Source organism: Salvelinus alpinus, chromosome 22 (genome assembly GCF_045679555.1).
Source record: "Salvelinus alpinus chromosome 22, SLU_Salpinus.1, whole genome shotgun sequence".
In the NCBI taxonomy this organism is placed as follows: Eukaryota; Metazoa; Chordata; class Actinopteri; order Salmoniformes; family Salmonidae; genus Salvelinus; species Salvelinus alpinus.
The window spans coordinates 28,945,778-28,960,757 of NC_092107.1; the positions used below are offsets into that span (position 1 = coordinate 28,945,778).

Sequence of the window (14,980 nt, forward strand, 5' to 3'; positions counted from 1 at the left end):
TGTCCTCCAGTGGGTGGCAGTAAAACTCATGAAATAATCACACAATTTTACATTTTGGTCATTTAGCAGATGCTCTTATCCAAAGCAACTTACAGTAAGTAGTAAGTTGAACCTACAACCTTGGCCTTGCAAGATCAATGCTTACCAACTGATCAACACGAGACAACACAATCAACCAGGATGAAATCAGACATTATGTATAATACATGATCTACATAACAGTCTAGGTCTATACTGAAGTAGGAAATAGAATAACAAGAGCCACAGCACTGAAGTTCTTTAAAAGGTCACATTTAATGAGTTTCACCACTGTACTTCAAATCTACACTTTTAGAGACCGGACATTTTCCCCAACACACACTTGAGCACATCCGAGGAGTCATTTGCGGTCTCAACTTCACATTGGCTTTAAGGTCCTTGTAAGCAGAGCTTTATAGATATATTTATCGTAAATTGTATTCAAATTACATTACCTCTGAGTATAAACTTCAAATGTCTTATAAAATGTGTGACAGCACAAGTAGTACCTATCCAAATTTTGCCCAAATATCAGTTGCAGAGTTCAAGTTAGTCTCTCTCACAGCACCACCATCATATTTCTGTCTGCTTTGTTATTATATATCGAAAATTAGTATCAGTGGGTTTTTGTACTTCATTTCAACACAAAATCTCTTCACACAGATATTACACAGGGAGACGGGGAGGGTCATAGCCTATCAAATATATGACTCAACGTCAACTAACAGTCTGGAATTGCTTGGCTATTGATAGGGTATTTTAATACAATGACATGATGAATCCTACCTCTGGCAAATTAAAAAATGTTTTTCAAATGAGTGAAAAAGAAAACTAGCTGTTTTTTTATATATATAAAAGCTGTAAGGGACATTCAAGTTTTATTTTTAATTCTCCACATGAAATGATACATTTGTGGAGGTAAACAAACCAAGTAATAGAGCTCAAGAGGTAGAGAGCAACATTGTAATTCTTTATATACATATACACACAATAGTAAAGTGTTTCTCTAAGGTAGAAATAATAATAAGAAAAAAGCCTTCTACTTCAATATATCCACAGCTCTGCAGTACACACAAGACACAATTAACATAATTGGTTTTTTGTGTTTTTTCATTTGTTTTCTGAATCATGTTTGTTTTGGATTATTTATGTCTTCTACACACTCGTGTACAGGGGAAAACATAAAAAATAAATACATTTATATGCAAGTCTCAAAAATAAAATAAAATGCACAGCCCTAAATATTTGCAGGCTAATACACCTATACAGCAGTATTGTTTTGAGTTTTCATTTACTGATTCTTTTCCTCCATTGTAGATTTGGTTTGAAATCTATTTGTTTTTCACCTATTGACATATCATATTCCATGGATCATGCCATTGAACATTGACTGAAAGAAATAGAAAATAATAATCTAAAAATATATTAAATAGTTTTCTTCTGCGAGTTTATTTTATTGGCGTAGGTGCAAATGTGGGTGACATGAAACATCGCTATGGGGAGTGAGGCTTAAAGTAGACCTAATATTACTGGGTCAATTATTCATTGACCTTATTCATTGATGGGAATATCTATCTCTTTGACGCCATTCCCTTTATAAGGTGACACCCCCTCACCAAAGCAACTCACTGTAGTTAGTTAAACATATTAATTTGCACGTGACAGGACACACGTATAAGTAACACGCACACATCCCACTTGTTGGGACCCTATGGAATAAATCAACATCTTCCAGAAATGGCAGCATCCCCGTATCATCAAACATCTATTTATTTATTTAAATCTTGGTTTCGCTTTCTCTTTAGAATAATTAAATAATTTTGGTTTGGCTGATCTTCGTATTATTTTGCTTGTCTGTCTTTAACTAGGTATGTGTTGACAGAACATGGACAGTGTATGGTAGGACTATAGATTCAGAAGACATGGCAGGGGAACCAGTGAATGACTGTATCCCTTACACTCTTAACATGCCTGTTCATATGGTACAGTACGTTTAACAGCATATTACTTGAAATCGGTCTCTAAGAGTCTCCAGAGAGAAAACGCAACGACCAAGTACCACCCCAAAATGGCCTTCTTGTTCCTGTAGCACAAAATCTGCGCTGAATACCACAATGTCAATATGTACCCTAAACTACCTTCTCTCTGTCCCCCGTCATGTTACTGTACCCAGAGCGGAGGATATCTTCAGCTCTCAGTGGCGTTTCTTTCCCACTAATAGCCTATTCTTTGATGCAACCACATTCCAGGGTTACCAGATTTTACCCAGCTAATACTGACACAGCACCATATTTGGGTTAGTCATGAGAGTGTGTGTGCCGGGTGGGGTGTACGTATTCTCGCCATACGTATCGCAACCAAGTGGCATGCAGAGCACACACATCTCTTCACAAATACTGACTTCTAACCCGGGGGACAGCAGGCATAGAACAAACAGCAATAGAGCAGGATTTCTTTTTGACAAAACAAACAATGAAACCCTCTGACTAAACTGTTTAACAGTACACCACAAATAAATAAAAAGCATTATCTCTAATTGAACATTATGATTTCTGAGGGAGGGGGGGTTAACTAGCGTGAGCAGGTAGTGTCTTAAATCCTGTGCTATATATAAAAAGAACACCCTTTCCGGAACGCGTCTCCCTCCTTTAATAAATAAGTGATGACTATGCATGTATGGAAGTGGACGGGAGCTGTGCGTTGCCCTCTGGGAATGCAGGCAGAGACTACGAGGACTCTCTGCAGCATACTGTCTCATCCCTGGTTTTACACACATACTTTCAAACCCACGAGGTTGGCCCTTATACCAGCTCTGCACAATGTTTGTATGCACATGTGTGTGTGCATTCATTTGTGGCTTTGCATCTACAGAGCAGTGTGGGTATACACTTGCATACATAGCACACTGTAAAAGTCCCTCCATAACCCAGTCAGCAGTGGTTGGTTGGGTTCATTTTAAAACGTCATAGTTAGTATTACAGTACACACACAGTGGACATTGCTAGTCCTAGACTCCAGTGAAATGCTACGCAGGTTGGGGTTTCTTGTTGTTGTCCTCAGTAGTCCAGCGCGGGGCCGGGGCGTGGCACAGACAGCAGCTATTCCCACACCAGGGGGGACGGGGGCATCTCAGAAGGCTGGGCCACAGTGGAACTGTCAGGGAGAGATGGGAGAGAGAGAAGCATTGAGGGAGACGAGTGAAAGAAAGAACAAAAGAGGAGACAGAAATAGATGAGGGGACAGGGAGAGATGGAAAGATATGGTCAGTCACTGGCACTGCCGCACCACCACTTTCTGTTTAATGAGCAGCATGCATCTACTGCAGAGGACCTGCAGAAAAAGCTTTTAACTATTGCACCAAATCCTTCACATTAACTCTCAGCATGTTGGCTGGCAGGCTGGAGGTAGGAGGAAAACTCACAAATCAGATGTTTTAGGCCGGTAAAAACAAACTGCAAGGAGAAATAGACTTTTATTGGTTGACAGTGAGGAAAGCTGGCCACTGCAATGGATTGTTACTGTTCTCATTGTGACACAGAAGGACACAGGTATCAAGGTGTGGCAGGTAGATTATGGTAAGGGAAGGTAAGCGGACATGCTCACAGGACCAGGTCAAGTAGGGTCAATGTCATCTATCAAGCTATCAAGTTTCTAAGGAGTGGCTAGCTTTCAAACTACTGTAGCTTAAGTACAAAAATCCAAACAATGAAGAATCTGGTGGTATCCACCGGCAGAGGCCTCTGGTCTTACCTGATAAAGCTTTTGAAAGCGGCTGACTGGGGGTTGATGCAGAGCGGCACTCTGTTCCCCTTCTGCTGTTCCAGGATGAACTGGTGAATGATCTCTGTGGAAGACAGAGACAGAGTCAGACTCAGGGAGCTGGACCGAACACATTCTTTAGTTACACCAAGTTTCAAAGTAAGCTTTTTAACCGGGGCTAACTTACTGTGTTGTACTGTATTTAGGGCTTGTGTTTTAATTTCGTAAAGATCTATTTTGAAGTGTGGATTTTCACTTACCAACACATGGTATGTACAGTTGAAGTCGGAAGTTTACATACACCTTAGCCAAATACATTTAAACTCAGTTTTTCACAATTCCTGACTTTTAATCCAAGTAAAAATTCCCTGTCTTAGGTCAGTTAGGATCACCACTTTATTTTAAGAACGTGAAATGTCAGAATAGTAGAGAGAATGATTTATTTCAGCTTTTATTTCTTTCACCACATTCCCAGTGGGTCAGAAGTTTACATACACTCAATTAGTATTTGGTAGCATTGCCTTGAAATTGTTTACCTTGGGTCAAACGTTTCAGGTAGCCTTCCACAAGCTTCCCACAATAAGTTGGGGGAATTTTGGCACATTCCTCCTGACAGAGCTGGTGTAACTGAGTCAGGTTTGTAGGCCTCCTTGCTCACACACGCTTTTTCAGTTCTGCCCACAAATCTTCTGTAGGATTGTGGTCAGGGCTTTGTGATGGCCACTCCAATACCTTGAATTTGTTGTCCTTAAGCCATTTTGCCACAACTTTGGAAATATGCTTGGGGTCATTGTCCATTTGGAAGACCCATTTGCGACCAAGCTTTACTTCCTGACTGATGTCTTCAGATGTTGCTTCAATATATCCACATAATTTTCCTTCCATGATGTCATCTATTTTGTGAAGTGTACCATTCCCTCCTGCAGCAAAGCACCCCCACAACATGATGCTACCACCCCCATGCTTCACGGTTGGGATGGTGTTCTTCAGCTTGCAAGCTTCCCCCTTTTTCCTCCAAACATAACGATGGTCATTATGGCCAAACAGTTCTATTTTTGTTTCATCAGACCAGAGGACATTTCTCCAAAAAGTACGATCTTTTGGGCCTCCCGGGTGGCGCAGCGGTCTAAGGCACTGCATCGCAGTGTTAGCTGTGCCACCAGAGACTCTGGATTTGAGCCCAGGCTCTGTCGCAGCTGGCCGCGACCAGGAGGCCCATGGGGCGGCGCACAATTTGGCCCAGCAACGTCCGGGTTAGGGAGGGTTTGGCCGGCAGGGATATCCTTGTCTCATCGCGCACTAGCGACTCCTGTGGCGGGCTGGGCGCAGTGCACGCTAACCAGGTCACTAGGTGTACGGTGTTTCCTCCGCCACATTGGTGCGGCTGGCTTCCGGGTTGGATGCGCGCTGTGTTAAGAAGCAGTGCGGCTTGGTTGGGTTGTGTTTCGGGGGACGCATGGCTCTCGACCTTCACCTCTCCCGAGTCCGTGTGGGAGTTGTAGCGATGAGACAAGACAGTAACTACTAACAATTGGATACCACGAAATTGGGGAGAAAAAGGGGGTATATTAAAACAAAATCTTTTACATTTTTTAAAAGGACGATCTTTGCCCCCATGTGCAGTTGCAAACCGTAGTCTGGCATTTTTAATGGCGGTTTTGGAGCAGTGGCTTCTTCCTTGCTGAGTGGCCTTTCAGGTTATGTCAATATAGGACTTGTTTTACTGTGGATATAGATACTTTTCTACCTGTTTCCTCCAGCATCTTCACAAGGTCCTTTGCTGTTGTTCTGGGATTGATTTGCACTTTTCGAACCAAAGTACGTTCATCTCTAGGAGACAGAACGCGTCTCCTTCCTGAGCAGTATGACGGCTGCGTGGTCCCATGGTGTTTATACTTGCGTACTATTGTTTGTACAGATGAACGTGGTACCTTCAGGAGTTTGGAAATTGCTCCCAAGGATGAACCAGACTTGTGAAGGTCTACAATCTTTTTCTGAGGTCTTGGCTGATTTCTTCTGATTTTCCCATGATGTCAAGCAGAGGCACTGAGTTTGAAGGTAGGCCTTGAAATACATCCACAGGTACACCTCCAATTGACTCAAATTATGTCAACTAGCCTATCAGAAGCTTCTAAAGCCATGACATCATTTTCTGAAAATTTCCAAGCTGTTTAAAGGTACAGTCAACTTAGTGTAAACTTCTGACCCACTGGAATTGTGATACAGTGAATGATAAGTGAAATAATGTTAACAATTGTGTCATGCACAAAGTAGATGTCCTAACCGACTTACCAAAACTATATTTTGTTAACAAGAAATTTGTGGAGTGGTTGAAAAACAAGTTTTAATGACACCAACCTAAGTGTATGTAAACTTCTGACTGTATTTAGCACGGGGCCGGGGCGATTTCTAAATACAACTGTATTTAGAAATCACGTGGTGAAATGGTAGTTGCATTATAATGATCTGATTATTTTGCTTCATTGGGGTTCATTAAAACAAGCGTTGTTGTGTAGATACCACTTAGGACGAAGTAAATAGTTGAAATAAGTACCAGAGAGTACAATATCTGAAGTAAAAGTAAAATGCTATTCATTCTTCTTTGTTTTTGTCACAGGCCTACTCCAGGATATCTGGCACCTGCACTAAGGTTTCAGATGTATTGAGCTATGTTTTGTCATTCCTGCAAACTCCAACCATCTGTCTTTTGCTGCAGAGGAGGAAACTGTGATTGCATTACACAATTGATGACAAATCATCTTAACATTTCAGCCATTTTTACCAGTATGAGCATGCACATTTGTGTGTACAGTACATGTGCACACACCAAAGGCCTCTAAAGGCTAGCAACTAAAGTGGTGCACTAGAGTCCAGTGTCCAGAAGAATGGGGGTGGGGAGGAAGAGGAGTAGGAGGGAGGGAAGAGAAGGGGGTGGGGAGAAGGAGGAGGAGGAAGAGAGAATAAGGGAGAGAAGGAGGAGGGAGAAAGGCCAGGTTTATTTCGACCCTCCACCAGAGTAAGCCTGCTTTTAGAAGACAACCTCACTAATACCTGCTAACAGAACAGGCCACCACTGATCTGGGTCTCCCCCTATGTAATGATCATGCTGTTTAAACAGCTTCTTGGTATGCCACACCTGTCAGGTGGATGGATTATCTTGGCAAAGGAGAAATGTTCACTAACAGGGATGTAAACAAATTTTTGCACAAAATTTGAGAGAAATAAGCTTTTCGTGCATATGGAAAATGTCTGGGATCTTTTACTTCAGCTCATGAAACATGAGACCAACACTTCACATGTTGCGTTTATATTTTTGTTCAGTACAAGATAACTCAAGAAATCTGTCATAAATGTTGACTTTTTGCAGAGGAGAATTTAGGCGTGTGATTTTACAATGTGCATGAAAACGAGTCGTCTCATTGAAGAATCCCTACTATTGACCAATCACCAACGAAGGGGCGTAGACTTCGGCTACTTTCGAGAAAAACAATGTGGTGCCTGAACAGCTGAAAAAAATAATTCACGAAGTCTAAACTAACAAAAAAAATGACAAAATGTCATCATAATATATGCACGAACCCTTCTGAACGGTTTCGTCTGGGAAGCACGCGAACGCCTTAACACACAGAGGCATGATCTGCACATGGTCTCAGGGTTGATTGGATTCAATTAGGACCTCAGGCGTCTGTAAAGCTGCCGGTTTCACAATAATCACAATACTAGGTTAAGACTTTCACCGTGTATGCAATGGATGGATGTCTATCTATCACCCATTGAAACTAATTAGCTTTAGCTAAAGCTGCCTCTCTTTGCAAACCCAGTGGAAAAACAGAACCCAGTAACATGAAGGGGATAAAAACGGATGAGATCGATAGGCCTAAAACAGAGGATAAAATAATCAAACAACAAAACTTGAAAGGGCTAATTCCCATAGTACAACTTTGCCCTCTGCTGGTTGGTCGACAGACTCACCTTTGACCTGTCTGACGGAGGTCAGATTCTTCTCGAAGCCGTCGTCGAACTTGGGGTTGGTGACGGGCTCGAAGTCGCTGGTGTAGATGCGGCCAGAGGAGGTGGTGTAGCAGCACTTGCACATACAGGTGTGGTACCTCAGTCTGCCCTCGTCCAGGTAGGGGTGGGCCAGGGCATCCTTTGCTGAGATCCGTTTAGACTGGGGGAGGGCCAAACACACACTGATGTATACAGACTACACACACACTGATGGAATACATACAGGACTATGAAATCCCTCCAAATCAAATGGTCTGTTTGATAAACCATTTGCTGGCTCTCAAACAGCAGTCTACTGCACATTCGCTCTCTTTCGAGGACACCCCATATTAAAAGTGGACCTTGGAATCAAACCAAATCAGCCTCAACTGAATAACCATCTGACTAGTCAGCAATATCCCACTTAGATGTGCCAGATTGAAACGAGAGGGGAGAAATACTGCCCTCTGGTCTGGAAAAAGACACCCGAAAAGAAAGGTTGGCTTATTTCCACATTACAGATCTCAATGTGACAACCCTGTACACAGTAGGCCTCGATAACTCAATGTATTTGGCCACCATCATTACCATATGTCAGATTCCTCCTAATCTGTTAGTGACAGAGCCTCAGAATCATTACAGCGCACATCTTATTTCCCCAGTCAGTCAGGAGATGCCAATAAACACCACCGCATGTGTTCTGTCAACGCTAGCTGCTAGTAGGGCTTCTGCACACACACACACACACACACACACACACACACACACACACACACACACACACACACAATGGATGTAGGACAAGCATGCAACATTGTTTGGTTTTAATCATCTCCTAAGTGCATGAATAAGTAAACGTGTGGGTCGGGGAGAGAAGATGGCATAGTTAATCAACCTCCCTTTGTTGCATAAGACAGTGAATAAGCGTCAACTCGTCAACCTAACTCATGATAGGAGGATGTTGTTGCAGGGCAGTAAGGTCAAGGCAGTGCTCTTTAGGGGTTGGACTTGGAGACATATGCACTGGGGGAACAGTCTTACACCCTAGCTGTTCATCTTTCTGGATTGGCCACTGGCCAGAGGTGAAAGCCTGCCATTGAAGCCAACGTCATTCAATCGAAAGCTGGGTTGTTGATTAGTCAGTGACAGTGGTGTTTAGGGTTACCACCACCTTCCACACGTTCCCTTTGTTCAGGATGTTGAATTCATATCTTTCCAATGTGTAGTGTAGTTGACTGTACAGAAATGATGCAAAAACTGTCTTCGTACCATAAGGTATACTTGTACGTTTTAGGAAAATAAGATATGTTATTTAGACAGAAAGCCAAAAAGCTGCTTCCGTCTGTAAGCAGGAGCCAAAACTCTTGAGTAGTCTTTTTTACATCTCTAGATATGGTGTCCAATCTATAGGTCATTTAGCCTTTGAACCATTACTTGTAATGAGGATATTATTTTTGTTTATTTTCTTTGGTTAGGCAGAAATGGCATCCTATTACTGTGGAGTATAATGATCTGTTTCCCAACAGGCACACACACTCTCTCTCTCGTTTACCAAAGTTTGTCGGGACACACAATTGATTCCCATTCAAAATCCAATTTTCCCTAACCCTAACCCCAAAACCTAACCTTAACACTAAACCTAACTACTAACCCCCCTAGAAATAGCCTTTTTCCTTGTGGGAACTAACAAAATGTCCACAGTTGGTCACATTTTGGTTTGTTTAGTATTCTAGGGGAGGCTTCTGGTCCTCACAAGTACAGCTAAACATGACAACACACACACACACACACACACACTACTCACCGGATCGAACACAAGCATCCTGCACAGGAGGTGAACAGCTTCGTGGGTAGCCTGGCTGGACAGGGTGTACAGGACAGGAAGGGATGGCTGCAGAGACAGGAAATTACATACAGTCAGTCAAATAGTTACACGCACAGTCAACTTAACCAAATAAAGCTATTTCAATGCTGGCCTTGTTTTTATTACATGAGGATTTTCAAAATTGTGAAAACAGCTTGGATGATGATATCATGAACTGTACATTCAACATGACATTTTTGACATTCAGAAGAAGCATCTACCTGTGAAGGCAGTGTAGATGGTAGTACAGTTTTTGTACAGCAGTCAAGGGCTACTGCATACATATTGCAATGTGGATTCAATTGAATTGAGTCCTACAGCAGATCTTATCTGTGGCATCAAAGCCAGCCACAGCCAACGATTTTACAAATCTCTCCTTCACTTCCAATGGTCTTCCACGCTGCCACAAAAGGGATCCTTCAAATAATAGCCCCGCTGTGTGCTTATCTCTAAGAGTAGGTGGACCCAAAAGTTATTTTTACACTCTAATTATCTTTCCTGCCCCATCTCTCTCTCTCTCAAACTCAACAAAGTTGATTGAAAAAGTCCACTGGTAATCACCTGTTTTCCCTGTTTAGGTTTTGCAGGTGCAAGCCCCAACTGGTGATTCACACTCTCCAGGAAATCACTTTCTGTTACAACACACACTTCTCTCTCCGATGTGTTTCAGGAGAGGAGGAGAAGAGGAGGAGGAGGAGAGGTGACGGATAAGATAAGGAGCGGAGAAGCAGAGGAGAAAGAGAAGGGGAGCAGAGGCGAGGGGGAGGAGAGCAGAGGAGAGGGGAGCAGAGCAGAGGAGAGGGGAGCAGAGCAGAGGAGAGGGGGAGGAGAGCAGAGGGGAGCAGAGCAGAGGGGGAGCAGAGCAGAGGAGAGGGGAGCAGAGCAGATGGGGAGGAGAGCAGAGGGGGAGCAGAGCAGAGGGGGAGGAGAGGAGGAGAGGAGAAGGGGAGGAGAGGGGGAGGGGAGCAGAGCAGAGGAGAAGGTGAGGAGAGCAGAGGAGAGAGGGAGCAGAGCAGAGGGGGAGGAGAGCAGAGGAGAGGGGAGCAGAGCAGAGGGGGAGGAGAGCAGAGGGGGAGGAGAGGAGAAGGGGAGGAGAGGGGGAGGGAGCAGAGCAGAGCAGAAGGGGAGGAGAGCAGAGGAGAGAGGGAGCAGAGGAGAGGGCAGGGGGAGCAGAGCAGAGGAGAGAAGAGAGGGAGGTGAGGCTTTTAAAGCTGCATCCTCAGGACAATGGACATGAAATGTTCACCTTTTTTCCAAGGCTGCATAGTGTGTGTGGTGTGGGTGTATGTGTGCATGCGTGCGAGTGTGTCTATGCTCCATTGGGCAAAGTTGATTGCAATGTATGACAACTCCAGTGATAATTAAAAGTGGACCCAAGTTCTCCGTTACCGGAAGTAGAATTTTCACCTATTAACTCTGTGCTTTGTTTGTGTGTGTTCCATCAGTGTGTGTGTGTTACATCAGTGTGTGTGTGTGTATGTGTTGCCATGGTGGCAGCGCATTGGGGCATGATGCTGGGCTGAGAGAGAGAGCGTGGAGGTGCACAGTAGCATTAGTAGGCATTAGTCTGGGATTAGCAGGGGATGGAGTTCTAGACAGATGAAGGGGGAGGAGGGCAGGAGAGAGAGGGAGGTGAGGCTGGACTGGACCCCTGTCCCACTCCCTGTCCTGGCCCCATAATGCCGCCCGGGGCACCACAAAATGAAACAAACAATGACTCAGGAAAAGACACTGATTGGTGATGTAATGGCCATGGCGCTGTTTCAGACTAGACATCACTCAGAAACTCACACTGTGTCAAACACTGTGAAGGAAGAGACAACATTTTTTTAAAGACAACATAGAGATATAGATGCATTTATCTATCTATTTATCTATCTATCTATCTACTTACATGATACACTTCATGACCAAAAGTATGTGGACACCTGCACGTCGAACAGTAAGCCAGCGATCCCTTTCTGACTTATGAGAAGAGAGAGAAAGAGGCTCCAGGTTGGTTTAGCTCTGCTCTCTTTTCTAGCCTTAGCACTAGGGACTTTACTCAGTACGACATAGATGAGCTTCCTGTGTGGTGAAACCCATGTGACCCCTACCCCCCCTGCATGCCATCTTCTCCTCAACCCCCCCAACACACAAAAAACACACACTATGCCCAAAGACAGTACAGTATGAAGACACACTACCGGTCAAAAGTTTTAGAACACCTACTTACTCAAGGGTTTTTCTTTACTTATACAATTTTTTACATCGTAGTATAAAATTAAAGACATAAAAACTATGAAATAACACATATGGAATCATGTATTAACCAAAAAAGTGTTAAACAAATCAAAATATATATACACTGCTCAAAAAAATAAAGGGAACACTTAAACAACACAATGTAACTCCAAGTCAATCACACTTCTGTGAAATCAAACTGTCCACTTAGGAAGCAACACTGATTGACAATACATTTCACATGCTGTTGTGCAAATGGAATAGACAACAGGTGGAAATTATAGGCAATTAGCAAGACACCCCCAATAAAGGAGTGGTTCTGCAGGTGGTGACCACAGACCACTTCTCAGTTCCTATGCTTCCTGGCTAATGTTTTGGTCACTTTTGAATGCTGGCGGTGCTTTCACTCTAGTGGTAGCATGAGACGGAGTCTACAACCCACACAAGTGGCTCAGGTAGTGCAGCTCATCCAGGATGGCACATCAATGCGAGCTGTGGCAAGAAGGTTTGCTGTGTCTGTCGGCGTAGTGTCCAGAGCATGGAGGCGCTACCAGGAGACAGGCCAGTACATCAGGAGACGTGGAGGAGGCCGTAGGAGGGCAACAACCCAGCAGCAGGAGCACTACCTCCGCCTTTGTGCAAGGAGGAGCAGGAGGAGCACTGCCAGAGCCCTGAAAAATGACCTCCAGCAGGCCACAAATGTGCATGTGTCTGCTCAAACGGTCAGAAACAGACTCCATGAGGGTGGTATGAGGGCCCGACGTCCACAGGTGGGGGTTGTTCCTCCTAATGCAAGACAATGCTAGACCTCATGTGGCTGGAGTGTGTCAGCAGTTCCTGCAAGAGGAAGGCATTGATGCTATGGACTGGCCTGCCCGTTCCCCAGACCTGAATCCAATTGAGCACATCTGGGACATCATGTCTCGCTCCATCCACCAACGCCACGTTGCACCACAGACTGTCCAGGAGTTGGCGGATGCTTTAGTCCAGGTCTGGGAGGAGATCCCTCAGGAGACCATCCGCCACCTCATCAGGAGCATGCCCAGGCGTTGTAGGGAGGTCATACAGGCACGTGGAGGCCACACACACTACTGAGCCTCATTTTGACTTGTTTTAAGGACATTACATCAAAGTTGGATCAGCCTGTAGTGTGGTTTTCCACTTTAATTTTGAGTGTGACTCCAAATCCAGACCTCCATGGGTTGATACATTTGATTTCCATTGATCGTTTTTGTGTGATTTTGTTGTCAGCACATTCAACTATGTAAAGAAAAAAGTATTTAATAAGAATATTTCATTCATTCAGATCTAGGATGTGTTATTTTAGTGTTCCCTTTATTTTTTTAAGCAGTGTATATTTTTTAATTCTTTATAAATCTTCTTAGGGCTAGGGTCTATTTTCCTGAATTTCAGTCTGACAGACGTGTCCAAAGTAAACTGCCTGTTACTCAGGCTCAGAAGCCAGGATATGCATATAATTGGTAGCATTGGATAGAAAATACTCTGAAGTTTGTAGAAATGTTGAAATAATGTATGAGACCATAGCACAATTGATATGGTACTACACAAACCAGATTTTTGTTTTTGAGGTCCCAGGCTCTTATAATGGAAAGCTATGGGCCCTATGCAATTCTAGCTCCCAGATTGCAATTCCTATGGCTTCCACTAGATGTCAACAGTCTTTGTTCAAGGTTTCAGGCTTGTTTCTTCCAAAACGAGTAAGAATTTTGAGTTTTTATACAAAGCGTCTCAGTGGAAAATCAGTTTGTTTACGTGCGACAAAGAGGACGTGCGCCTGCTAATTTTACATTTCTATTTAACATACTTCTTTCCGTATTAAATATTATAGTTTATTTACATTTTAGGGTACCTGAGGATTAAATAGAAACGTAGTTTGACTTGTTTGAACAAAGTTTAGCTGCAGCTTTTTGGATTCCTTTGTCTGCATGTTGAACGAGTGGATTACTGAAATCGATGGCGCCAACTAAACTGACATTTTGGGATATAAAGAAAGATTTTATCTAAAATAACGACCATTCATGATGTAGCTGGGACTCTTGGGATTGCAAACAGAGGAAGATTTTCAGAAGTAAGTGATTTATTTAATCGCTATTTGTGATTTTATGAAGCCCGTGCTGGTTGAAAAATGTTGATGTGGGGCGCCGTCCTCAAACAATCGCATGGTATGCTTTCGCTGTAAAGCCTACTTGAAATCGGACAATGCAGTTAGATTAACAAGAATTTAAGCTTTTAACCGATATAAGATACTTGTATGTTATGTATGTTCATAAATGTTTAATATTACGATTATTTATTTGAATTGCGTGCCCTCCAATTTCCCGCTGACGGGACACCTAGCCCTATTAAATAGCCACCCTTTGCCTTGATGACAGCTTTGCACACTCTTGGCATTCACTCAACCAGCTTCATGAGGTAGTCACCTGGAATGCATTTCAATTAACAGGTGTGCCTTGTTAAAAGTTAATTTGTGGAATTTCTTTCCTTCTTAATGCGTTTGAGACAATCAGTTGTGCTGTGACAAGGTAGGGGGTATACAGAAGATAGCCCTATTCGGTAAAAGATCAAGTCCATATTATGGCAAGAACAGCTCAAATAAGCAAAGAGAAACGACAGTCCATCATTACTTTAAGACATGAAGATCAGTCAATACGGAAAATTTCAAGAACTTTGAAAGTTTCTTTTAAGTGCAGTCGCAAAAACCATCAAGCGCTATGATGAAACTGGCTCTCATGAGGACCGCCACAGGAATGGAAGACCCAGAGTTACCTCTGCTGCAGAGGATAAGTTCATTAGAGTTACCAGCCTCAGATATTGCAGCCCAAATAAATGCTTCAGAGTTCAAGTAACAGACACATCTCAACATCAACTGTTCAGAGGAGACTGTGTGAATCAGGCCTTCATGGTCAAATTGCTGCAAAGAGACCACTACTAAAGGACACCAATAATAATAAGAGACTTTCTGGGGCCAAGAAACACGAGCAATGGACATTAGACTGGTGGAAATCTGTCCTTTGGTCTCTAGAGATTTTTGGTTCCAACCGCCGTGTCTTTGTGAGGCGCGGTGTGGGTGAACGGATGATCTCTGCATGTGTATTTCCCACTGTA

The 14,980-nt window shown here is 43.3% G+C and overlaps 1 protein-coding gene across 1 annotated transcript in view; it reads right to left on the reverse strand.

The window, feature by feature from the left end:
- Positions 1-275: 275 nt before the first annotated feature.
- The window catches only part of nlk2 (nemo-like kinase, type 2), an 84,074-nt gene continuing 69,369 nt past the window's right edge, over positions 276-14,980 (reverse strand). The window contains exons 8-11 of the mRNA XM_071359822.1: positions 9,572-9,658; positions 7,750-7,948; positions 3,769-3,862; positions 276-3,171 (exon numbers count right to left, since the gene is read on the reverse strand). Coding sequence (XP_071215923.1) covers positions 3,117-3,171; positions 3,769-3,862; positions 7,750-7,948; positions 9,572-9,658 — 435 coding nt within the window. The 3' untranslated portion in view covers positions 276-3,116. The remainder of the gene's footprint in view (positions 3,172-3,768; positions 3,863-7,749; positions 7,949-9,571; positions 9,659-14,980) is intronic.